The following is a 24,521-nucleotide window of genomic DNA, read 5'->3' on the forward strand; positions in this document are numbered from 1 at the left end:
TATAACACCACGTTAGCGGTCAGTGTGCGAGTGGGTTCATGGGGGGGCTAATGCGTTCACGTGAGCCACGGTTTTCAGTGGATCAGGCGCATTGTCCAGAAAGATTAGAACTGATTTGTTTCAAAAGCTGCGAATTACGTTCAGATTTTAGGACCTTACTGAGGGGCAGTTCTGCTGTGGAGCAACCGTCGTATATGATAACTACTCTAAGCCGCTCTTTCCAGTTTCTTAACCAGGTACATGTCTAAGTAATACTCTGTGTGTTATAGAGCTTAGGTTTTGTTGTATCATAACATTCATTTTCATTTGTCACTAGTCATTTTCTTTATCAAGATGACTTTTGTTTTTACACACGCGTCGCGGTTCAGGGCCAACTCAGCCTCATAGGGGCCTCATCGGGATTGTGTGAGTTCATTTGACAATGTTTTCCACGTCATTTGTTCAACTGTAATATTTGTGCACTTCAGCTTGAAGTCCGGCAGTTTAAGTGCGAGCGAGTGAGTCAACGTCTTTTGATGTTCTCCCCAGTCCAAACAGTCTGGAACGTGGCCTGTTGGTGTTCTACACTAACTTGTTACCGTCGTCTGAGTGACATATATTTTCATCTCTCTTTCTTCTTCTGTGCTCCAAACCAAACACAAGGGTGTTTTGATCTGAGTGATTTAAACAGGGTGTAAGAACGTCTATGCTACCAAAAATGGCAGTGCGTTTTTTCTCTGTTCGCCAAAGCGTCCACTTCTATTACCAAAGGCTTAACAAAATGTTTATCTTACGTGAACCAGTCTTGACCTGCTCCAATAAACCATCACTGGTAAAAGATTTTCTCAAAGATGTAGTCGACTGTAATTGAAAGTGATAGAGACGGCAGCGCGAGGATATTTTTAGTATGAACCAGACCAACAAATGGCACAGCTCCGTTTCCTTCACGTATTCAGCTGGACTCATTTTCCTCTTTCTTGACCAGCAGAGCTTAACATTCTAATAGTGAGATCCTTTTCATGTGGTTTGGAGGAAAAACAGTTGTTGTGCTTTTCGCACCACAGTTCAACCCCTGGTATTTGTGGGTTATTACCCCGTGTGATTTATAAATTCCTCTCATGGACTGTGGAGCTCTGTTCCACTGTGGTTGTTCTGAAGTCATCAGTTATTCTCTTTCATTGTTAATCTCTACACACACACACACACACACACACACACAAACTTGTATACACACCTAAAGGTGTAGTGTTAAACAAATAGTCTGTGTATTTCAATGCACGTTAATAAAAGTCTGATTTTAGTCAGACTATGACAATCATTTGGTTTTCTTAATGTCATGTAAACATGATAGTCCGACTAAAATCGAGATAGTCTTCAGTTAGTCAGACTAACACACCTGGATAATGCGATTCATAGTCCAATTACTCCTGCATGTATACGCTTAGTCACGGAAGTAGGAGGAGACGACGTATGAGCTGCAGTGCTGTGTTTTTCTTCGGACAGCAACCACAAGAGCCACGCTAGGTCTGATGTGTATCACGATTCTGCGACGTAAAGGTCAACAGGAAACTGACTCAATACGCACTGGCTTATGGAGGCGGAGTCAAAGACATACACAGCCAATAAATCGATTTTCTCCTTCCTCCGATTGCCTGTCTTAGTCGGACTACGGCCTTAGCTCGATGAACGTTTGCATGTAAACGTACTGAATGCTCAATGTAACAAATAGAGGACCGCTTTACTGGTTACTCCTTCTTTGTTTTGGCCTGCATTTGACAAAAAAAAACAACAATAATCGATCAACAGTTCAGATAAAAAGGCTTATGTTACCCCTCGACTACTCCGTTCGTCAAAGCATTGTTGTCTGGCGGCGCCAACACCCCATACAAGACAATCCAGACTCTTTTCGTGCGCCGTTCCGTGCTGGTGGAATGACCTACCGAGCGCTACCAGAACAGGGGCGTCCCTCAAGAAGATCTTGAAGACCCTGCTCGTCCAAGAGCATCTTAAATGTAAATGTAAAAAAAATAATATGGAAGAAAAGGTTCATTCCTCGATAAAGCTGCTCACTGGTCCAACATTGAACAGGTTGACGACACATCACACCACTGGTATTTGTCCTCTCCATGACAGATGCTGACAGGAAGTGAGGCACACCCTCCAAATTCTCTCCCTGATAAGTGACCTCTTTAAATGTCCCCCAGGCATGTTTTGGTTTTTTTTCTTTTCTTATTGACAGAACACCACCGCGACTGGCCTCGGCTCCTCAGGAGACCTCTGCTTTTGCGCCGCGCCAAGCTCTCAGACTTTAAGAGAGTTTTTCTTTGCTCGGCTCGTGGCACACAGTCAGTTTCCAGGACGACCAACTGAAACACATGCAGTACACACAGAAACGCACCTCCTCTCAAGTCCCTCCAGTAGTGTACGCGTACATTCATCACTTGCAAATGTTCTGGTGACTCGAACCGAAACAAAAGCAAAGGGAAAACAGCAGGCTTTAAACATGTTTAGAGGTTATTCCCCTCACTCATTCACATACAATACATGCAAACACCCCTCATAAAATAGGATTCTAAACCTTGATGTTTGCCATAATGTATTGTGTCCATGCCCAGAGGTCCTCAGTCTTGGACGGCGTTGGGGTTGCAGCGCCACAGCTGTAAGTAATTCCCTCTCTCTCTCTCTCTCTCTCTCTGTTTCCATTTTTCCCTCTTTTTCTCTTCATCCTCCCCTGTGTCTGGAGAATGTAAACATCAAGAGGGAGACCAAATCTCTGCCATCACAACCTTTCAGGCGTCATGGACATGAAGACGGGGGACACTGACCGGGAGTCAAAATGTCATCAAGGCTTGGATTTAAATGAAACCGTTTTGTTGACAGTCAAATTCTTTCCTTGGCGTTTTTTTTCAGGTTCTCCGTCAACACCTTAACCAGGCAGCCCATGTGGGACGTCCCATGCTGTGCTGAAAATGAAAGTCACGCCGTGGATGCACAGCTAACAGTCCAAACCATTCCTTCTTTACAGCATCTTTTATTGCTGTTGAGGCCTCGGGGGTGTGATTTTGGCCCAGTCTGTCGTCCCAAACCACATTATGTCGATACCAACCTCTGAGTCGATGTTACTGCTGTGAATGTCACATTCCTTTTGACCACAACCCTTTGTCTTGTGAGGCAGTAAGATAATTCTTCCTGAACCTTGAGCCTTCCACTCCTGATGATTTGAAAGGATTTCTAATACATGTTACGTTTGGCGATTACTGGGTTTTGTTTTTAGATATAGAGACATTTAAAGATGAGCATCACCAGGAAATGTCACCTATCTGAATCTTATCTTTTAACGTAAGTGTTTAAACCCAAATATTCTGCCATATCCTGATTTGGATGACTATGACCATGACACCTCGCAGTCTGTGTAATCGTGGCTTTTTTTGTTTTGGCTTGATACATTATCAGTATCTTTAGTGAATGTACAGTGTGACCTGCACAAGCGTGATGTTTTACGACATAGCGCCCCCAAAGATTCATAAGTGTTCTGATTTGTCGTTGGGCAGAAATCTACTCTGAATTTATCCATAAGGAATGAATCATTTTCAGTTTGAACAACCCATGACCCTTTGGTACCAATAATACAATTGTATAATGTTCAGATACCTAAAATTGTACGTAGTCCTCTGGTTTGCTGGTTGAGGACAACTAGGAAGTAAGAATATATTGAATAGCCAAAAAATAGCAAAAAGAAATTGATTTACAATGTCACTAAACATGTTAATTGTTAATTTACTAGTTTCAGGTCTTCTTCAATAGCGCATGATGTCCATTTTGTAAATTGTGCTCCCAACAAAACATTTGTTACAGGGTTTTTTTTCCTCTGTCTTACATTAAGTGAAAACCTTTTCCACAATAGGGAAGTGCTCTCGTGTTTCTATATATTGGATATCCATTCTATTTTCAACCTGTTCCACACAGACGACCTTTGGTTTCCCTCGTGATGACAGTCCTGCAGCAGCTTCCATGAAATCTCCTGACCCACATACGATTAGGTTACTTGAAAGCCATTTGTCACAGTAAGTCCCTTCTCTCTGCAGCCTCTGAAGATCTGTGGCCCCACTAAGTCCAAACCTTTAAAAACTGATTTCCAGCCTCGAAATCCCAAGATCCCGCTTTATCCTCTCTTATTTCATTTTCTGCTGAAGAATTTGGACAAATTACCCCCACATGTGTTTGAAGGAGCCCCATGGGAACGGGGGCCAAGAAGGATACAGTGTGCTGCTGACGGAACACCAACACTGATCGCCGTCAAACATCGCGAGCAGCACGCCGTGATGCTCTCCATATGCTCTGCACAGCAACATCACACCCATGAGGTTCTTTATCTCCTGGTGCCGCATGTTGTTCCACGGCTGACATGAGGAGGGGATTGGAGGTTGTTGGTGCTGGTTGCTATCACCAGTGAGGTCACATGTCAGTATATGGAGGAGGATTTGCGGTTCAAATGATAAGATTGAAAGTGCCAATCAAATGTAAATGTTTTGCACGTATACTGTACATTGCAGTGGTGCGGGGTTTCATTTCAGCTGTGTTTTCAGCTGTAACCAGAGAAACGGCGGAAGGGTGAAGCCTGAGACAGGACAGAAAAGTTGGGAAAAGAAAAGCAAAGAGGCTGGTTATAACTATCCCTCTGTGATTAACTTTACATTTTCATGGACCACACTCACTCTCACTGGAACCTGTGTTTCTTTTGGCACCTGGACAGAAGCGTATGACCTTCTTCACTTTCTTTCTCACGGCGTTTTGTTGTGACCTTTCAGACCACAGACTCGGAGAAAAGACCACTTACAAAATGCCTCCCTGTGCTTTAAGGTGAAAAAAGTACAGCTGTATAATTTGCACAATGATGTGTCTGGAGCGGTAGTGCCGGTCCCACTCCCCCCCCCTCAGAGCTGACCTCCACCACCAGGAATGTGTGAATCACCAGGGGAGGGAAAGGTTGGACTGGGCTCATATCTACTGAGCTCCAAGCTGTACAATAACAGAGCTCCAGGCTGATCCACAGGAATCCTTTTAGTAGGTTCTGCCTCCTCTTCAGACGTCACAAGCCCCACAACAGTGAGGGGGAGAAGGACATGGAGCTGGATTTGACGACAACCAACACTGAGAGGAAGTAGAGCTGTTGAATTATAGGGGGTTGCACCAGTCAGCTGTTTGATGTGCAAAGAGAATTCAAAAAAACAACCAATACTGGACCGAAAACAATTTTTCTGTGTGTGAATATAATAAAGGTTTAATGTGAGACAGTGACACCTAAATACAGAATCACCAGTAATATGGTAGTATGTGTTCCTAGACGACAATAACTGTTGGAGTCACTGTACACTGCTTTTTCAGGCCCCTTTCTTCAGACTTCCCTCTGAAGCCACGCCTCCAGAGCGCAGGAACGCCCAACGAACACAGATTCATGAGCACTGCATAGCGTCGGTAACTTTCGCTACTTTTTTGGAGGGTGGGGCGGTTTGATTGATCACGATCCAATTCATTAATTCAGACCATTCAATATGATTGGATGTTTTTTTTACAGGCCTGTCCGATGTATGGGAAGATGAAGATATTCCGTGTCAGTTATTTTCTCCTTACCTGTGAAATTGAATCTGCGCTGATCAATCATTTTTAGCAATAGATCAAATTACCATGTACAATGTGAAAGCAGTCACTTGAGGACAAACCGCTGGAGGATTATCAGCGAACTCTGCAGTTACACACTCTCAGGTAAATTGGTTTAGCATCTTTGAGCCTCCGAAACCCAACTGTTTTATATTTATATATATACATATGTATATATGTATATATACATATGTATATATGTATATATACATATGTATATATGTATATATACATATATATATATATACACATATATATACATATGTATATACAGTTTTCAGTTCACAGAGGGGAAAAAACAACAACCTGCCCAATGGTGGACAGACAATTTTAGCTACGAGACATCGATGTTGTTAAAATGAGATTCTGCATCGATCAATGCTTACATCCTCTCTCCCTGTGGTATCAGTATTGAATTTTACCTTAATCAGTATTGCTGTTTTTTTTTACATCTATCAATATAGCATTTTTGTAGTACATTTATTTAGTAGTGATCTCTGCATTTGTGTAATGACAGGCCTGACACATGACACATGACATAAAATGATACCTTTTTTTTTACTTATTATACATACATATAGATGTTTGGAAAAGAACGTGAAGTTAAAATAGTGCAGAATTATTAGGAACACAACCTAAAAGGTGCGTTATTAAAATGAATGTATGAAAACTCTAAACACATCTGGCTTTTGTACGTCACAGTTTTACATTTCTATGTACCATGCACTGACATAAGCAGACATTCATCAAACTAAATTAAATGAAGAATAACTTCTACCTGACTGACATCAAATCAGAATCATGGGGTGCAAAATATTGGAGGTAGATTTTTTCCTAAGGAATGACAGGATTCTTGGCACCGGGGTTCTTGAGCTCCTCCTGACCTGGGGCGATGGAAACGACAGAGTGATTCCCGGCCACTCTCCTGCATTCGAGGAGGAAAATCTTGTTTAAGGTCTCCACAATAACGCTCCCTGGGGTTGTTTATTCAGGAATGTTAATGTGCTTAGACTCCACTGGGCCCCGTGGCCTCTGACACTGGCTCCTCTGGGCTCTTTCCTATCAAGCTTTTCGATCAGGCACAGCACAAGCTCCCGGTGCCGCCGCCATCTGTTTAAACAACAAAGATTGATGCAGCGGGAATCTATTGATGACCCCTGTTGTCAGGCAGCACGGGTGATTTGTTTGTGTAAAGGCCCAGCCTTGAATGCATTCGCACAGCTTATGTTTCGCTCCGATGTGACATTGCACGTTAGAAGTAGATGTAATTAAATATTTTTTAATGCCGCTTTGGTGGAAAATGATCAATTCTTTGTGTCTCTTATAGACTGTGAATACTGGGTGTTTTTTTTATGCATTCTCAGCCTCATGTTGTGGTTTGAATAAACACAACACAATTACAGGATATAAATGGGCCCCTCCATACATATGAGATCCATTACTTCTCCACACGCATTTAATCTCTCTGCAGGTTCCAAACCGGAAACAGATGCACGGAGAGCATGATCGCTTAACTAAGAATTCATGAGCAGAGTGAGTTTTTCCACTATTTCTCCTTGTGCTTATTTTGTTTATACACTGTTATAAAATATATCGTTTTGTTTTCCCTTCATTTTGGGAAATGTCCTTATTTAATCTTTCATGGTGACAGCAGAGATAGCATTTGAGTATTTTTGCTATAATTATGCAGCTACTGGGTGACAAAGCACAGTCTGTGGAAAACACAGGGAAACAACAAGCCTAGAGTTTATATTGCTTAAATAATTTAAATTTGGTTAGTTTTTTCCCTGAAGAAAATGGAAACGAACAGTTTTATGGACAGGTCTGCCGTTGGAATGATGTCATTTTTTTACCCGTTTTACAATAAGTTGTTTTACATTTTCCCGTTTTAGTTTTTGAATTTATATGTAGACAAACACATAAGCTAACTGAGCCAGCTATAAAGCCTGCCCCACACTGGAGGGTTTTCAAATCTGACTTGATTTTAGAAACATGGGAGACCACAGACACAACATACTTTGGGACCACACACTTCTTCGGTGGTTAATCAAACCATTTCGGGGAGAAGAGGGATTTGGGATCTCACAGAAATGTGCGTGATTTAACGTAATGTTTTGTGCTGAGAAAGACAAAAAAAAACTGTGGAAGACGTCATGGCTAAGAAGACAGAATCAACTTGACTTGTACAAGTTATCTGTACTTTTACTTTTTACTCCACTACATTACCTCTAACTATCTTTGTAAAATCAGAAGAAGAAGAGTTGGTATTATGGTCTGTATTTGTATAGCTTTATGTGGAGCTTTTCTAGTCTTGATGAGCTGCTTTACGCCACAGTTTTCGCCCATTTTCACCCAGTGTCTTCCTTAAGGACACATATAGACTAGCAGAGCCAGGAATTGAACCCACAACCTTCCAGTTGAAAGACAACTCCTAACTCCTCAGAAAATGACATTTGAAACTTTTTTGTATGAACTATTGTATAAATATCATATTCTCTGGTAACTTACTGTTCTTTTACTCAAGTATCGCTTTAAGGTACTTTACACAACAGAATAATAACATCAACAATCACCAAAGGTTATACACTGAAGATTTAAGGCCTCATGGTTTTTTTTTTTTTCAAACTTCTCTGTTGGCTTGACAAATGTCTCTCTTGAGGGTTGGGAAACCTGTGAGAACCTGAACTGAGTATGTCGTGGCCTGATAGAGAGGTCTCCTCGCTCTCGAGCCGCTTTGTTTGCATGTGACGACCTTCCACGGGCCATGTGAACTTGAAGAATTCCCTGGCCCAGTGGCCTCATTTGTAATGTAATGTAATGCTGTTTTCATGACCCGCGACTCAGTGTATGCAAACACACACAAGGCACGCTGCAGGCTTATGCACAGGGGAATCAGATTACACCACGAGGATGTAAACACGCCGCTGCTGCCTTTTTATTCCTGATTAATATTCATCCAAGACTTTAGTATGGATACAGCACCTCCATGGGGTTTAGTGTCCATCCCTCTACACTTCACATTTTAGGTGTTTTGGCAAAAGAAATGTGCGGCCACTCCCGCCCCACATCGTCTTTATATTTGACTGTAAATCTCATTTAATTGCGCTGACACATGCAGTAAAACCTTATCTGCTCATAATGCTGGCCTTTCAGTGACACTCACGTTTTTTATGTTTGTGTAACTTTATGATTTCCCTAAAACTGGAAGTTGGAGTCCCTGACTTATAAAGAACATAATTGTGACTGTGTGAAGCATTTTTATGATTACCCCTCTCTACCTCATGTAACGCTGACCTCAGGGTCTGAGCTGCACGGAAAACACTTGCTTGAATGTGAGCCGTATTTTACACAGGACCCCCTGTGGTCGCAACAACCTGTGTTGTGTTTTGTTTTGTTTTTAAATCCACTTTTCATTTCAGCTCCTCGCTTGCTTTGTCAGCCTGAGGAATGAACAAGAACGCCGTGTCACGTATGGACATTTATCTTTCTCGGATGAAATCATGGAAAAACATATTTTTCACCACTGGACAATTGAATTAATGGCCCAGACTTTTTTTTTTTTTTAAAAAACTACAGAAAACAGGTTCCTTATGAGCGTTGCGATGACCTCACACTGTTGACTTTGGCTCAGTTCTCGGGGGTTGCTGAAAGCGAGAGCGCTTCATCTGTGAAACACAGCCTGCACGCTTAAGAAAACAGATTGAATGAATGAATGAATGAATGAATGGGTGAGTGAATGAAATCCCACAGGTGCAGATATGATGGCTTGATTGTTCAATGCCTGAGTACGACATCTCATGCCTGAATGTACGCTGCCATCTACAGGCTGTTTTAGGGAAAAACATGACATTTAGCTGCATCATTCCTGGCACGCACGCGCACACACACACACACACACACAAAAAAAAAATCAAATTATGACTTAAGGGTCAAAAAGTGGTTGGATTTGCAGTCATGGTACACGGAATAAAGCCTTTTAAAAATAGTGCCCTGTGGCGGACAGTTAAAAATAAAGGTTATTCATCATTATTTATGAACATTTCAACGCAATACACATATCCTCGTCTAACAAACATGTTTCAGGGTGAAACTTTTAATTAAATATATTAGAAATTAAGTTTGAAATATCAAAACTGAATCTAAAATGTTCCAATTTTGCTTAAAGATTGCTCTAATAACCATTTCCATCTTGTTTTTAATTGTTGTAGTGAAAATGATCTCGCTGCAGGCCTTCATTACATTCTGTTAATCAACCAGTTGCAGTTTCATTACTCATTTCGCCTGTAAAAATGTGTTTCTTTTCCGGCTCTCAGTTGATAAAAGATACAATTTCAATAATCAATACAATAACTGAACAGATTGGGTTTTTTTTGTTTTTTTTTAAAAAAAAGAAAAGCTTGTTAAAGCTCACATTTATTTGCCGTCTGCCTGAGAACTGCTCTCTATTACACCAGCGTTGCACTGGCAGGCACACGAGACACCGGTAAAATAATCAGCCAGGAGATTGTGTTGCACTGCTGAGATTTAAGAGTGGAGGTGACTGATTTTTATGATCTTCTATAAACTGTAGTGTAACCCACAGAGGGAGGTCGGGCTGCAGGCTGGTGCTTACAGTGTCCAGTCTTTTAAATCACAAATGTGAGCTCGTGACAGTTTTGCCACATTAGTCCCACTCTAAAATACACATACACTTATTATACTTGTGTGGGAAACATGATGCTGTCTTTGTGATGCTGATTGTATGTTAGCTGTGATCATTATCCATTCATCCATTCACCTTCTACCGCTTTCTAAGAGGTTGGGTGTCAACAGTTTTCTTTTTGTCCTTAAATGTCCTAAATGCATCAAACTATAGTTCTTTCATATCTGTTGTTTAGAGTGAAGAGGAGACAAAAATGGCTGCAGTAATTCAGTAGTGTTTGTCTCCCTCTAGAGTGAGCAGTGGTAAAAAACTGTTTACTCTGCAGTCGAAAGTTCTTCTCATACTAGACACTGGTATATTCTGGAGTTATTTCTTTACATCCCCATGATCTTCTCTTTTTGGAGGTCCAAACACATCAAAACATAGACAAGGAATAAAACAACGACATATAAGAAACATTATTATTATTATTATTATTATTATCATTATTATTATTATTATTATTAACATGCTTAAACTTGTCTCTGGAAGCTGCTGCTGCTGCTGCAGTTTCATCACACACGACTTAAATACACACAAACACTGCTCATAAAGCTGTCATAACCCTTGACCCTGATTTTGAAAGCAGTTAAATGGGACACGAAGATGACCAGTGGATAAAAATACATCATCTATTTGAGTCGGTGGCAGATGTCGGCTGCTGGTTTGACCCATCTCTGTGTCTAAACTGAGTTGACTATGTGCAACATAACATTATTACTATTATAATAATCATCATAATAATTATTATTATCATTATTATTATTAGTAGTAGTAGTAGTAGTTGTAGTATTAGTATAGTATTATTATTATTATTTTCATTATTATTATTATTACTATTATTATTATTATTATTATCATTATTATTATTATTGTTATTAATAATAATAATTATTTTTTTTTATTTTACTATTAATTCATCAGGAACTAGACTTCTCCAGGATCAGTGTCGGTAAACGCAGCCTCATCGTCTTGAATCTGTTACAAATGCTGTTAATTAGGATTTACGTGACTCTTATATTACACTGTGTGTAGGTTTAGTGGCGTTTGAGTGAAATGTGTCTGGAGTTTATGCCATATACAAGATTTAATTAGACTCTGACCAAAATAATGATGTAATATGATAGTTTGGGAACTAAACACATCAGTACCCATATCCTTTTTTCTATCCATTTCTCTCCTTTTTTTGCTTCTCTTTTTTCTTTTGTTCTTCTGACTCCACCAGTGATGCACAGGTTTCTATCTTCTTGCCTCTTTACTGTCGCCAGCCGCCCGCGCTCTGACTGTTGCGTTTCTCTTGTGAGGTTGTTGTTTGGCACAGTGGAAAATAAACCTGATTTGAATACATTTACCTCCCCAGGTGCTCGTCGCTCACAGGTGACACTGAACCCACTGAAAGCTCTCCTGCTCCTCTGGAATGATATTGTTCCACACAAAGAGATTTTTTTTTTTTTACACTTTCCAGCATCATGTTCTGGGCAACATACCAGCCATTCCTGTGTGCTGTGAATGGTGACAGCAGCAGCAGCGGCAGTCAGCGCGTTCTCTTCACACTTCCAGCGTTTTCACTGCTCATCCTGTGCTTTTTCATAGTGCCCTCTCTCTCTCTCTCTCTCATGTGTGTGTGTGTTCTTTTATGTGACCAATAATAACCTATATACAATTTGGAAAGTGAGGACATTTTGGCTGGTCCTCACATTCTGTCACCTCTTAAAAGGACCTTTTGAGGACTGGAAATTTTAAGGGTAATGTTAGATTAAGAGTTAAGGTGAGGTATTTAGTTGTGATGGTTAAGGGTAAGGGATTAGGGAATGCATTATGTGAATGTTGTGCAATGTGTGTGTGTGTGCGTGTGAGAGAGAGAGAGACAGAGGTTTACTCACAAACTCTTCTTCCTCCGAGGTGCTGCAATCTGCTTTACTCTGAAGTTTAAGGCGGACGAATGGCAGGAGAAAACCTCAGCGACTCATTTCCAGAGCTGAAGGAGGTGGAAAACAAGCTCGGCAGGAAAACACCAGAGAGTCTCCTGACTTGGATGAGGGATGCTGCGAGCTGTGGTGATGATGTGGACGATGAGTGGAGAGACCACAGCTCTGCCTTCAGCGGTCGCCTTTCTGACAGAATCCTCACTTTAAAACAAGAGATGGTAAAGATTTATCTTATTCTGCTCTCGGTTATTCATTTTGTCTCACAGTGTTTGTACGTGTTCAAATAAGCAGACAAAATGGTTTAATGTGTGTTTAGAATGAATTTGCAGTGTTTGAGTGCCACCTCAGGGGCGTTCAAGAGACTCGGGGGGGGCTTTCAGGCAAAAGAGACCCCCCACCCCCACCCCAAAACACATAATACTAAACCTCAAAGCTATTTTTTTTTCTCCCAAAAGTAGCTACTAATTGATTTTTCCTGCTGCTACAAAGGTAAACAAATCATTTGTCTTGCCTTTATGAACCAGGACCATGGTCATATAAAGTATTTCATGGACGTATAGCCCTCAAGTTTGAAAAGACAAGTCTGGGGAAATAGGACAGAAGTAACAATTAGAACACCATTTGTGTTGTGTTGTCCAACACGTGCATGGTTGCAGGGGACATCTGTGAATTTCAGTTTCAAAAACTATCATGACAATCACTCGGAAACCAAAAAGCTATGTCCACTTTAATATGCAGTCATAGATAGTTTTAAGGATGACAAGGAACAAACAGCTGAGGTCAGAGGCAAACCTCTTATTATTAAGATTTTGGGAACAAACGACATTGTTCGGGGATTTCTATCTACGCCGTTTGTCTCCTGTAGCAAACTCACAAAGTTGTCATCAGTCCAAACAACTGTTACAGGCTCTCCTGGTGAACCTGCACGTACCGGTGTGTCCTCTTTTATTGTGACGGAACTTGTGCAGCTTGTTTCAGTAATCACAGCTCTGTTCATGGAGAGAAAAGTCAACACGTCTGGGTGCCATTGCGCTTCACTTCACCTGCTCATTTTCATTCATAATGACAGACACTGTGACCTGTCTCTGCACCACTCCTTCTCACTTATTCCTGAGCCCAGAAGCAGGGGCCTCACTGGTGTGGAGGCTGAGTGAATTCTGTGACTAAGCCCTGACTTGCGTCTTAGTTCATGTTCAAATATGTATATCACACACACCTCTGTCAGCTTCCTATATACAGATTCAGTGTATGATCTTACATGAATGGCATGTTAAGCAATTCATCGTGCTGTCCATGCAGAGGTGGCTGCGCTCTGCCGATGTAAGGATTCTGCGGCAGCTGGTGTCCGTGCATGAAGGTATCGAGGCCACGCGTTGGCTGATGGAGGAGCGAGGAGCCTTCGCCAGTCGAGGCAGCAGCTTGACAAGCAGCCTGAGCAGCCTGGAGCAGGCACCATCAGTGACCTATGGCAGGTACAGTTGTTGTATATATATATATATCACTTCAAAAAACATGTTATTTATTTTTGCAAATAACAAACTGAATTCATCTTTTGATACCCACATTTGAGCTGGCTCACTGGACTTCTCTGAGAAGTCAGAACATTCAAGGAAAGAAAAATAACTATAATTTGGCATCTTGATCAAGAATGTACTTTACTGTTTGTTCATTATTATTTTTATTTTTTTGTAAAACAGTACATTTGAAAATCCATGGTTATTATATTTTAGCATTAAAAATATAATTTTGCATAAAGACCTTCTACACACGGGTGCATTCATTCTAGTTTTAAAGAGCGACAGGGTCATGTTGTAGGCCACAACCTGTAGAAGCTGTTTTTCTTTTATGTGTTATTGTAAAACTGCGTAAACATTTCGTGTATTTTCTGGATAGGTTCCAATAAAGTGACTGATTAATAATTATACTGTATGCTCATTATAGCCTTGCTAAAACAACTTTTGCTTTTGGCACATTACTGTGTGTTGTGTATTTTGTGCGCAACAAAGGATTTCTCAGTTGTGGACATTACAATTGTATTGGGATCAGGTACAGATTACAATGTATTTTTAATCTCAATGTTATTTATTTTCTTAAAGATTTGTGCCACGTTCTCGTCATGTAGTGAAGCACGTACCACAACAGCACATGTTTTTTGGTGTTTACTCCACATCTGGATCATTACTGATGTTGCTTTGACAGGGAAAGCCCGAGTCCAACCTGCCTACAGGATCTCACTGAAACAACTGGTGAGGATTCAGCGGGTCATCGATCACCACACACTGACCACAACAGCTCCTTGGATGTTCTTCGTCCAGAGTCTTCAGAAGTGACTCCATTCACTCTCGCTGACCCCTCACATAATCCTGCCCATGGTTCAGTCAGTTTAAAAAAGTCACAGTCGCAGGACTGGGACACACGTCTGTCTGAAGACATCAAAGTTAGTGCTGGTACCATCACAAGAGCTCTGCTCAGATCCAGAAAGTCAAGAGGAGTGAAAGATAGTAGTTTTCCTCTCACCCCGGAGACTTCCAAAGCCTCGGAAAACAACAACATGACAGAAGAGAAGGCAAGTGCACCTAAAAGAGAGGAGCTTCTGCTGGGGTATGATGCTCAGTGGTGCTGGGTGGAGTCGCAGGATGATGTGACGTTTCTATGATTTTTATGATGAAGGAGTTAGATTTAAACTGAAATGCACTTTGATATTTATCGTGTGTCCTTTGAATAGGAAGCATGTTTAAAGACAAATACCTGTGTCAGGGATTTAGTTTGGAATGTTTACTTTCAAAGCCTATCCTGTATTTGTGACCTTGTGTAGTATTATTATTATGGATTTATTTATTTTCCATACCACTCATGATGGGACTGGTGCAACTCAACTACACAAGCCAAGTATCAAAGTAACAGAACAACGCAATTATAAAATATATAACTAGTCACAGTGGACACACCTCTACTAAGTTCCCCACAGTGTCAATAAAGGTGAAGCTCCAGATTCTCAACAAACTATACAGTATTATTGACCCATATGAAGTATTTTCCCATGGTGATTTAAAAACTACATTTTAAAGTTCTTAATGAAAATGTTGAAAACCGTGCATGGTTAACAATTTATCCTCAATGTGACCTGAACACAAAGACTCAAGAAGATGATGCTGATGTTCAACTTTCTGTAATAAACCAGACAAACGGTGGTTCTCACTCGTTTCTTAACCCAAACACTGTACTAATTGTATTAACGTGTACGTGCAAAGGTAATTTGCGTGATCATGGTAACATGAGCCCTCAGCGGTGGTGCCTTCACGTTTCTCTTTCTCTTACCGTACAGAATTTTTAATGTGAATATACTTCTCATATATCATTATGTCTAACAGGTGTTCGTTATTCGTGCTAACACGTAACAATATGTTACGTTTATACGTTTTTTTGTATGCGCACAAACTGTCGGAAATGACCGAGGAAATGTCAGGTTATCGCTCTGTAGGTCTGACCCGCGTCCGATCATAATATTTCCGACAGACTGCAAACATATCAAAGAACGTCAGCGACGTGCAGGAAGTGTCTGCGAAACATTAGACGTTACAGGTGGATAAAGGTCGATATGTGATGTTTCAGGCGGTTGGACGGGGAACATGGCGGCTTGTTTTCTGCGTGGTGTCCTTCTCGTCACCCTCACGGCGTGGACATTAGCAGACGGTGCGTGTTTTTGTTGTGTTTGTTTAAGACGGAGGAAACGGGTGTTAGCATGCCGGCTAACTGTTACTGCTAACTGACTTCTACTGCGTTCACGATGACACTGAAATGTTTATTTTACTTGACATCTTCAAATACTGTACAAAATATTTGGTTAACATGTGTTAATTTTAGCTAACCTCCATACCAGCAATTGTCAACCTCACTAAATAATCCACTCTGTCACTCAACCTGCAACTATTTTCATGATTAAATGACGTTTATTAAGCAAAAATGCCACATGTGTGCTGATTCTAGTTTGTTAAATGTGAGGATGTGATGTGTTTGTTACACATATGACGATAAGGAGAATGTTTATGGGTCTGTAGCATGTAAATGAACCTTATTTAACCTAGCCCTGGTCCTGTCCTGGTCAAGACAGGTAGCAGCACAGTTACAAACAAACCAAACAAGGCTACAGACAAACAGTCAGAAGCCATTGATACTATTAAAAACACAAAATAATTAAATATGTAATTTTCAGGACCACAATCATAATCATAATCATAAACCCCCCCCCTTTGACTGGAATCTTAAATTCCAGTCAAAGGGAGCAGGAAACATAAAGGCCTTTTCCCCAATTCAGTTCTGACCCTTGGGACAGACAGTGGGAGAATATCCTGGGAACGAAGCCCATATAGGAGACCAAGCTCCTCTGATTGATAAAAGTCAACGGTTGGGATGGAAGACCCAGAATAACTCCGTAAATTCATTTCCGCCAATAATTTTCCCTCGTCTGATAAAATATATTAATTCAATAATAACAAATTACATACAATTTACTTAACCTAAATAAACATTTATCGAATAAACTTTGCACTCGTATATTTAAAATAAATTAGAAACTAATAGTGAATACAGGTAGTTGAATACTAAATTTTATTAAAACATTTATATTGATTTGCAGCATTTATCGAGACCAAAAATGTGTAAAATTGGTCTAAATCTTGTGTCTTACAGATGGACAGTTGACGTTCATGTCAGAGCTCTCATCCAAACCTGCTCAGACGTTGTCAAAGTACAGTTGGTACGGCAACGTGAGGCTGCAGAGGTTTCACATTCCAGAGGAGACTGCCATCGCTCGCTGGCTGTTCTCAGTCACAAAAGTCAATAACTTCCACTGTGGACAGAAAAATGTCACCATGTGAGTGACTCCCACTTTCCTCCACTGTAATGCTTGTCTCTTTTTCTTTTTTTCTTCTTTTTTTCAGTAAAATCGGGTCTTTGTCTCACACTTCCGCACTTACGTACTTGTCTCACGCTCGACCAGTTTCTCTGCTGGATTCTCTGCAAACACTTGCTTTCGCTTTTCATCTTTTTGAAATGTATGTTTTCTCTCACCTTTTGTAGCCAAATTCGATGGGGTGCCCCTCCAGTAGTAAACCCGATAAGTTCGGTGTTTCCTAATGCAACAATGTGGAGCCCCTGCCTGTCTCTGACCCTTCCAGTAGCTTCACAGAGCACCACCACCACGTTCAACTTGTCTGACCCCTCTCCTGGTGACTGGTATGTTACTGCCCACCTTCCTGTGGATGACGGGCGCATAGAGCAGAAGGTCTGCATCAAACCATTTATATTTGAATCTTGATACACTCTGTTATTTCTGTAGGTGTTTGAAGACTTGTTTTACTTGACACTTTAGAACATCATTTCAATGTTTTTGGAAACACTGATCAACATTTCTCGAAATTTCTGACATTTTTTGGACTGAATTAGTACTCAATTACTCGAGAAAATTATCCACAGATTTACTGTGACTGCATGTTTATTCAAACTGATTTGTTGTTTTAAACAGCAAGATAAGGTTTTAGCATTCCATTTAGGTTTACTAATACAATTCAATTGTATCTGATCCTGTTCTACCATTGCAGTGGTTTTTGGGACATTAGTCTCTTATGTAAAGTAGCTAGGCCACATTCTTCTTTCTTCTTTTTCACAGCCTCTGTTTATGTAGCACAATTATATGTGGTAGTTTTGTGTTCTGAACCAATGGCTGGCCTTTTCTTTGTGTACATATATACTGGGTACAAATGTGCTGTAAGTGTCTCAGGGCACTGCCAGTTTTTTGTTGTTTTTATGTTTGTCAAATTCTGTGACTGAAAGTTGGTCTTGTATATTGGCAAGCTCTCAATAAGCTGGCAGAGACCTTTTTCACCACAGAGATTTTCTATTGACAAAGAAAAGTAGGACAAACAGGATTTACCAGTACATTAACTAGGGCCCCACTTCAGTTTTTAGAGAGCCAGGGTCACGCTATTGTCATTAGTGTTAGGGTAAGGGTAAGTTTTTTTTCTGAGAAATTGCTGTTATGAAACGACTTACATGTTTCCCATATTTCCTGCGTGTGTGTTCCAGGAAGGTGATTGTGAAATATTGTCATTAAAGCATTGTTAAACGTAATGGTGGCCTAATAAATGATCTTTCTTGTCAGGGTCTTCCGTCCTGCTCCTATTTTTTCCAGCCTCAGCTATCGATCAGGAGAGCGGTGGACACACCCATTTTACAGCAGGGTACATTCCTCCAACAAACCGCCACACCTGACAGTCCGACACGCCTCAAGTAAGTGTCGGGGCATGTTTGTATACATATGTTATTATTTAACTGTGCTACAGTTGATAGTGTTGTAATTTTCCACATTAGTTTTTGCTGTTTGCAGAAGGAAGAGTTAATGTATTTGTGTCTGTATTAGGCTGTATGTTCCAGAGTTTGCATCTTCTCTCTCCATCTCTGTGGCCGACTGTTCATCAGGGGAAGGAACAGATGGTGGGAACTGTTCACTGGTCCTCAGACTGGGCTCTTCCTCTCTGCAGCAGAGCCCAGTAACAGTAAACTGCTCAGGGACTGGTTGCTCCGCAGTGCTCTCTAACCCTCCATGGGACTCATGGTTACGAGTTGTTGTTGAGAGCAGCCAAGACAACCGTACTGTAACCTTTAGTATCTTCTCAAACTACACAGGTGACTATAGCAACTTCCTCTTGTGTCTCATTCTTATAACAGTTTATTTTAGGGCTGCACAATATATCATTGCATCATCAATTAGTAGTGCTTTTTCTTCAGTCACACAGATGAGTAGGAATATGCACATACATGGACACACATGCACTTTAATTTAACTCGTATCCCCCAGAAGTTGCCACACAGTTTTGTTTTTTTTTGTGAAAATGACAGCAAGGTACTGATTCTTGAATTAATATTATAAACTTTCTGGCAGTGTCTCATTAATAGATTTAAACATAATTTAATTATTTTATAATAAAGCAAATATTACATTACATTACATTACATGTCATTTAGCAGACGCTTTTATCCAAAGCGACTTACAATTGAATCAAGTACAATTAGCCAGGGGTGGAATCGAACTTGCAACCATGATGTCTTTGGTACACAAGGTAGGGTCTTAACCACTGAGCTACTCCACCCCTAGGGCTGTCTATAAATAAATAAATAAATAGGGCTGCATCTAACAATACTTGTTTGGTCCATTGAAAATGTTGTAAAATGTTGATTGGTATTTACCAAACCTGGAAATAATGATGTTCTTGAACGTCTTGTTTGGTCCACAACGATTCACATTTAATGTTATTATTGAAAAAACACTCAAGCCAATTAATCGATTGCCAAAAAAGTTCGATTAATAATCGATTAGTTGAAGAATCATTGCAGCCCTAAAACCAAATATTACATTTCAAAATATTGGACTTTATAAACAATTTTTTTTCATTGTCATTATAACCAGCCATCTGAATCATATATAATGGTTTCCTTTAGTGAAACTATTGAGCTTAGCATATTTTTTTTATGTTGATCTCCATAATTTCATACAGTAGGATAAAACATAATTATCAGTGAGCAATATAGTATATGTAAATCCTTGTTAATTAATATATACACTTGATCTGACAGGAGTGCATTGGTTGGAGATAATAATAATCATATAGATAGAAACATTATCCATGAATAGTGATTAATGCATATTGTTGTTCCTCGCAATTCTTTTTAATCATCATGATATTCAACATTGGCATTGCATGTTTTCCTAATATCATCCTAATATTTGTGTTTTCCTCAGTGGGATGTAAGCCAAAAAGTGTAGGCCTTAATGCAGATGATGACATCCGCAAGCTCCGTGGCAACGACAGCTATTCCAACTCAACGTCGCCAGGCAATGGCTCACTGTCTGCAGACATGGTCAGCTTCATCAATGAGTCGACATCACTGTATGCGCTGTTGTTGGTGCCTGCATGTGTGTGGAACATCCCTGTTCTCTATGAGGAGGTGGATGTTCTGTCGCTGCGATATACTCCTGTGAACGGACCCAACGTCAGCGTCACAAACACACACCCCACAATGCTCGCCTACCCCCTGCACACACAAGCCACTGGAGGCACGCTCAACCTGCAGCTCACACTCAACACTGTAAGTACTGCTGATCATTTACAGTCTTACACACAAACCACTCAACTATGTGACGTCTTTAAGTTGTAAGCAGTTTGTGTCTTCGTTGTGTGTGCGTAGACTAATGTAAACCTGGGGAACAGTAGCAGCGTTGTGGCCTGTCTCTCTCAAGGGGCTCCAGTCCTTTATCTGAACCACTCTCAACCGTGCCGCACAGGTATGGCAACTATTATTTTTTTTTATAACAAGAAATACAAGTGGATATAAGATTAATCTTGCTTGTGCACATCTGCAGATTTCTTTGGAGGTTATGGTTTTCTCTTGAATGCCAGTGTTCCTAAAGCTGTGGTCAGGCTGCCCTTCCCTCAGTCAGCAACATGGTACCTCACAATGCAGCTCATGTGTAACAGGTAACGCACTCAGACATGCAGTCTATGCACACACACACGTGTAGGGTAAATTTCTGTGCATATGAAGATTTTGCAGATTTTTAAGTCGTACTATAGCATTTTTATGTATGTGGTAACATAGGGTCAGCGCTGCTTGAGCTGTGTGTGCCCCCTGTACAAGAACCAGCATAAGACGGGAATGCTCACCCTCACTGAAAACATAGCCGATAGAATACAAGGGGAAAAAAGGGATTCAAGGTCAGCCTTATAAAAGCTCCACCTGCTTAAATCTATGATATCTTTGTGAGTGTGTTTAACAATTTATCGCATCCATAGACTGCCTTTTTCAAGGAAACTGAAATTTGAAAGCCACTTACTCTTCTGCACCAATATCTACAGAGAAATCAGAATGAACGTTTTCAAATCACAAAATAATACATTTTTAGATGACGAGTGGGAGTCAGCAGGGCATCAACGACTCATGTGTGCTGCAAAGTAAAATTGCTGATTTTCTTTATGGGCTTCGGTGTGGAGAGTGAGCAGTTTACAAAGTGGTACTTCCTCCAGGTTTCCAGTGGAAAAGACTCTCCAATGGTGAGATAAAGATGTGAACATAAACCTAAACAAGCATGGATTTCATTATTTTATTTTTACCTGCTCTTCCTTGCCCCCCCCCGGCTGGCAGTCATGCTTTCAGTGAGTGTGAGCACAGCTTAGGCAGGGCTGATTCTGTGTCCTCAGAGAACAACACTTTCAATTAGACATGATGTTGCTGTTTTTGGTTCACGTGTTTAATGTCTTCATTTCATGCAGCAGTGACTGTGGGAACACGTCCGCGGTGCATGTCGTCCCTGAGTTTTTTGTCAGTGCCTGTGTAGAGGACTGTGGGACATATGGTGAATGTAGACTACTGAGATCCTACAGCTACTTGTACAGTGCCTGTGTCTGCAAGGCTGGTACGACACACACACATATACATATATACACATATGCAGTGATGATACTAAAATAATTAGTGTGTTTGTTCACGTGTATGTAGGCTGGAACGGTTGGGGCTGCACAGACGACTCGACAGCTCAGTCTTACTTGCGCCAGTTGACGGCAACGCTGCTGCTCACTCTCAGTAACCTGTTCTTCCTGCCCGTCATAGTGGTGGCCATCAAGCGCTCCTACTTCACCGAGGCGTCCATCTACATCTTCACTATGTTCTTCTCCACGGTAACAAACCCTGCATTACGTACATTTAGTACTTCTTGTATCACTGCATATATACGTTTTGAGGCTGAATTTCTCTCAGGAGAATGTCTCCAAGCTTCATTTGCAGTTCTGGCCATTCAGTGAAACTACAGGTAGCTACAGACGTCTTAGGCGTGAAGCAACAGCGAGAAGCAACTTTATACCAACAACAGTGTCAACTAGATGCAGCATCAGGTTTATCAGAACCTCCGACATTTTCAGCACCTGAGGTTTTTACTCCTCTAATGATCGGCGTTATCAATTGTGATAGAAAGACAGAGGCTTTGTCCAATCACCTGTAAGTATTCTTTGAAAATGTTTTCTCCAAATTGTTGCGGTCACAAATGCTCGAAAGATCAGCTTTATTATGTCGTCACATGAGCAGACAATGATGAACTAAAATACAGCAAAACAACCGTTATCTATTACTGTATTTTGATATACTCTTAATTTATTTTAGAGCACTCAAGTGTAACGTTATTGCTCTGTGAACAAGATATGGGACATATTAACTATTTTTAATGATTGTCGGCGTCGAGTCTTGTTGCACTCACAGCGATGACTCCATGTTTTCCATAGTTCTATCATGCGTGTGACCAGCCCGGCGTAGCTGTGATGTGTATAATGGACTACGATGCCCTGCAGTACTGTGACTTCCTGGGGTCGGTCTGTTCCATCTGGGTCACCATCCTGTGCATGGCTCGCATCAGAGACACTTTCAAATATGTAAGACGCCGGTGACCATTGTAGTTTCGTCTTGTATCGCACACGCGCTGTCATTACACGTCACTGAGGATTGATATGATGATACTTGAACTGTACTTTCTTTTTCTTACCAACTCTATTCTGTGTGTGTGTGTAGACTCTGTTCATGCTTGGCGCTCTGCTGATTGCCATGTCAATGCAGCTGGATCGCAAAGGCCTGTGGAATTTGCTGGGCCCGGTCCTATGTGCACTGCTGATCATGGTCTCTGCATGGGTAAGAATTCTGTGAAAACTGCATGTGACAACAGTTTTTATGTAGGTTGAAGAACAACTGTTCACACCTGGCATTGATGCGTCTTCAGTGGCCATGATTGGATCTTACGTCTATGTTTTTAACTCTGACTGTAAAAAATACTGTATCAGGTCAAATGACATGAGCTGTGTTCACACATTTAATAGATTGTGGCCACAAGGTCTCCAGATGTGTGTTTTTTTTTTTTAATTTACCCTGCAGACATTCAGGATGCAAAAAGCCATTTTGCTGCTTTAAGTTAGTTTCTCTTCTGTTGACAGGTGTCCAGAGGTGTGGATCGGCGACACTGTTACCCGCCTTCTTGGCAACGTTGGGTCCTTTACCTGATCCCAGGGATAGCATGTGCACTGATTGGGATATGCCTGTATGTTTTTGGTGGAACGGAGGAAAACTACTACTACACACACTCGCTGTGGCACATCCTGATGGCCACCTGCGTGGTGTTCCTGCTGCCGCCAAAGGAGAAGAACAGGGAGACGTTGGGCTGGAGCAGAGGCTGGAACTGGAGCTGGCGTTGGAGCTGGAAACCCCGGGTTTGTGGGTACACTCTCTGTGAGAGCGGCAAGGATGAACTCTATACTGTCACCTAGTGGGTTAAGAGGTGCTGTATGGAGGTGATTGATTGTCTTCTGTGTGAGTTCTACATACACTGGGGTGTTAACACAATGACTCTAAGCCTCAGCAGTCTGATTTATGCTCTGTTGAATGACACTTTTAAAGTTGCGGTGCAACTCTTTCCACCGACCAAAGACCAAAGACATCTTTTCACTCTGGCTTTCTTGATTGTTTCAGCCACCGCACTGACCACCTCTGTTTCTTGCACTGCTGTTGTGCTCTCAGTAAAAGTACATTCAAAATCTCTTCCTCAATTATGTCAAAAATGTCATCAAAACATGGCTTTAATATCGATACAAATAAACAAGCTGACAGCACCGATCAGGCTAATACAGTGTCAACTGTAGGGATGAGCCGATATCATGCTCAGCCAAATATATATATATATATATTCATATGTGTGTATATGTATATATGTGTGTGTACATATATATATATATATATATATATGTATATATATATATATTCATATTTTGTATCAGAGAAAGAACTTCCAATACAAGCTGTAAACCTTAAATATGAAAAAAGTGCTTCCTTTAACAAACATGCAGTAAAGAGAGAGGTCTCAAGGTTATCGTGTGACAAGGATGTGAGTGAGAGCTGCAAATGTCTTTGAAGCAGTTATTAACCATGTTGTTAAAAGGAGGTGAAAGACTACGTCAGGCTGATAACAGGTGTTTAGTGACACAGAGATGACAGAAAGCTATTTTAAGCTATCTAAAGTGTCAAGAGATGGCGTTTAAATCGGGCTTCACTCACCTGTGGTATATTTCAACCTATATTCCCATAGGTCTGTGGTTTCTGTGCTCATATTCACAGTGTGAAACTGTTTTTATGCTTCTCCAAAAAAATAAAAACCTTAATAATAATAAAACGTTGAGACAAACTTGCTG

General features: G+C 40.8%; 2 protein-coding genes across 7 annotated transcripts; both read left to right on the forward strand.

The window, feature by feature from the left end:
• Window positions 1–11,854: 11,854 nt before the first annotated feature.
• On the forward strand, window positions 11,855–15,437 carry LOC122766876 (leucine rich adaptor protein 1-like). 6 transcript variants are annotated; one of them, XM_044022119.1, is made up of 4 exons: window positions 11,855–12,086; window positions 12,247–12,464; window positions 13,546–13,718; window positions 14,446–15,437. In XM_044022119.1, exons 2-4 carry the CDS (start codon window positions 12,261–12,263, stop codon window positions 14,900–14,902), a joined length of 834 nt encoding a protein of 277 aa, XP_043878054.1. In that variant the 5' UTR covers window positions 11,855–12,086; window positions 12,247–12,260; the 3' UTR covers window positions 14,903–15,437. The 6 variants fall into 6 exon arrangements, with proteins under 6 accessions (XP_043878054.1, XP_043878064.1, XP_043878022.1 ...); XM_044022129.1 differs by having other exon boundaries at window positions 11,855–12,063; XM_044022087.1 differs by having other exon boundaries at window positions 11,856–12,114; window positions 12,221–12,464.
• A 70-nt stretch (window positions 15,438–15,507) lies between these two features.
• On the forward strand, window positions 15,508–23,874 carry pgap6 (post-glycosylphosphatidylinositol attachment to proteins 6). Its single transcript, XM_044022062.1, has 13 exons — window positions 15,508–15,939; window positions 16,936–17,119; window positions 17,326–17,530; window positions 18,407–18,534; window positions 18,665–18,930; window positions 20,045–20,391; window positions 20,491–20,587; window positions 20,666–20,780; window positions 21,573–21,715; window positions 21,799–21,977; window positions 22,575–22,721; window positions 22,858–22,974; window positions 23,274–23,874. Exons 1-13 carry the CDS (start codon window positions 15,876–15,878, stop codon window positions 23,601–23,603), a joined length of 2,322 nt encoding a protein of 773 aa, XP_043877997.1. The 5' UTR covers window positions 15,508–15,875; the 3' UTR covers window positions 23,604–23,874.
• Window positions 23,875–24,521: the final 647 nt, after the last annotated feature.

This window comes from Solea senegalensis, linkage group LG1 (genome assembly GCF_019176455.1).
Source record: "Solea senegalensis isolate Sse05_10M linkage group LG1, IFAPA_SoseM_1, whole genome shotgun sequence".
NCBI classification, from domain to species: domain Eukaryota; kingdom Metazoa; phylum Chordata; class Actinopteri; order Pleuronectiformes; family Soleidae; genus Solea; species Solea senegalensis.

What these genes read in the sequence shown, in the direction of transcription:
- LOC122766876 (XM_044022119.1), top strand. Translation starts at nt 12,261, where the DNA reads ATGGCAGGAGAAAACCTCAGCGACTCATTTCCAGAGCTGAAGGAGGTG. An exon ending in TCACTTTAAAACAAGAGATG is followed by an intron (nt 12,465 to 13,545) that starts GTAAAGATTTAT and finishes CTGTCCATGCAG; the next exon opens with AGGTGGCTGCGCTCTGCCGA. An exon ending in CCATCAGTGACCTATGGCAG is followed by an intron (nt 13,719 to 14,445) that starts GTACAGTTGTTG and finishes TTGCTTTGACAG; the next exon opens with GGAAAGCCCGAGTCCAACCT.
- pgap6 (XM_044022062.1), top strand. Translation starts at nt 15,876, where the DNA reads ATGGCGGCTTGTTTTCTGCGTGGTGTCCTTCTCGTCACCCTCACGGCG. An exon ending in GGACAGAAAAATGTCACCAT is followed by an intron (nt 17,120 to 17,325) that starts GTGAGTGACTCC and finishes CACCTTTTGTAG; the next exon opens with CCAAATTCGATGGGGTGCCC. An exon ending in TGCAGCTCACACTCAACACT is followed by an intron (nt 20,392 to 20,490) that starts GTAAGTACTGCT and finishes GTGTGTGCGTAG; the next exon opens with ACTAATGTAAACCTGGGGAA.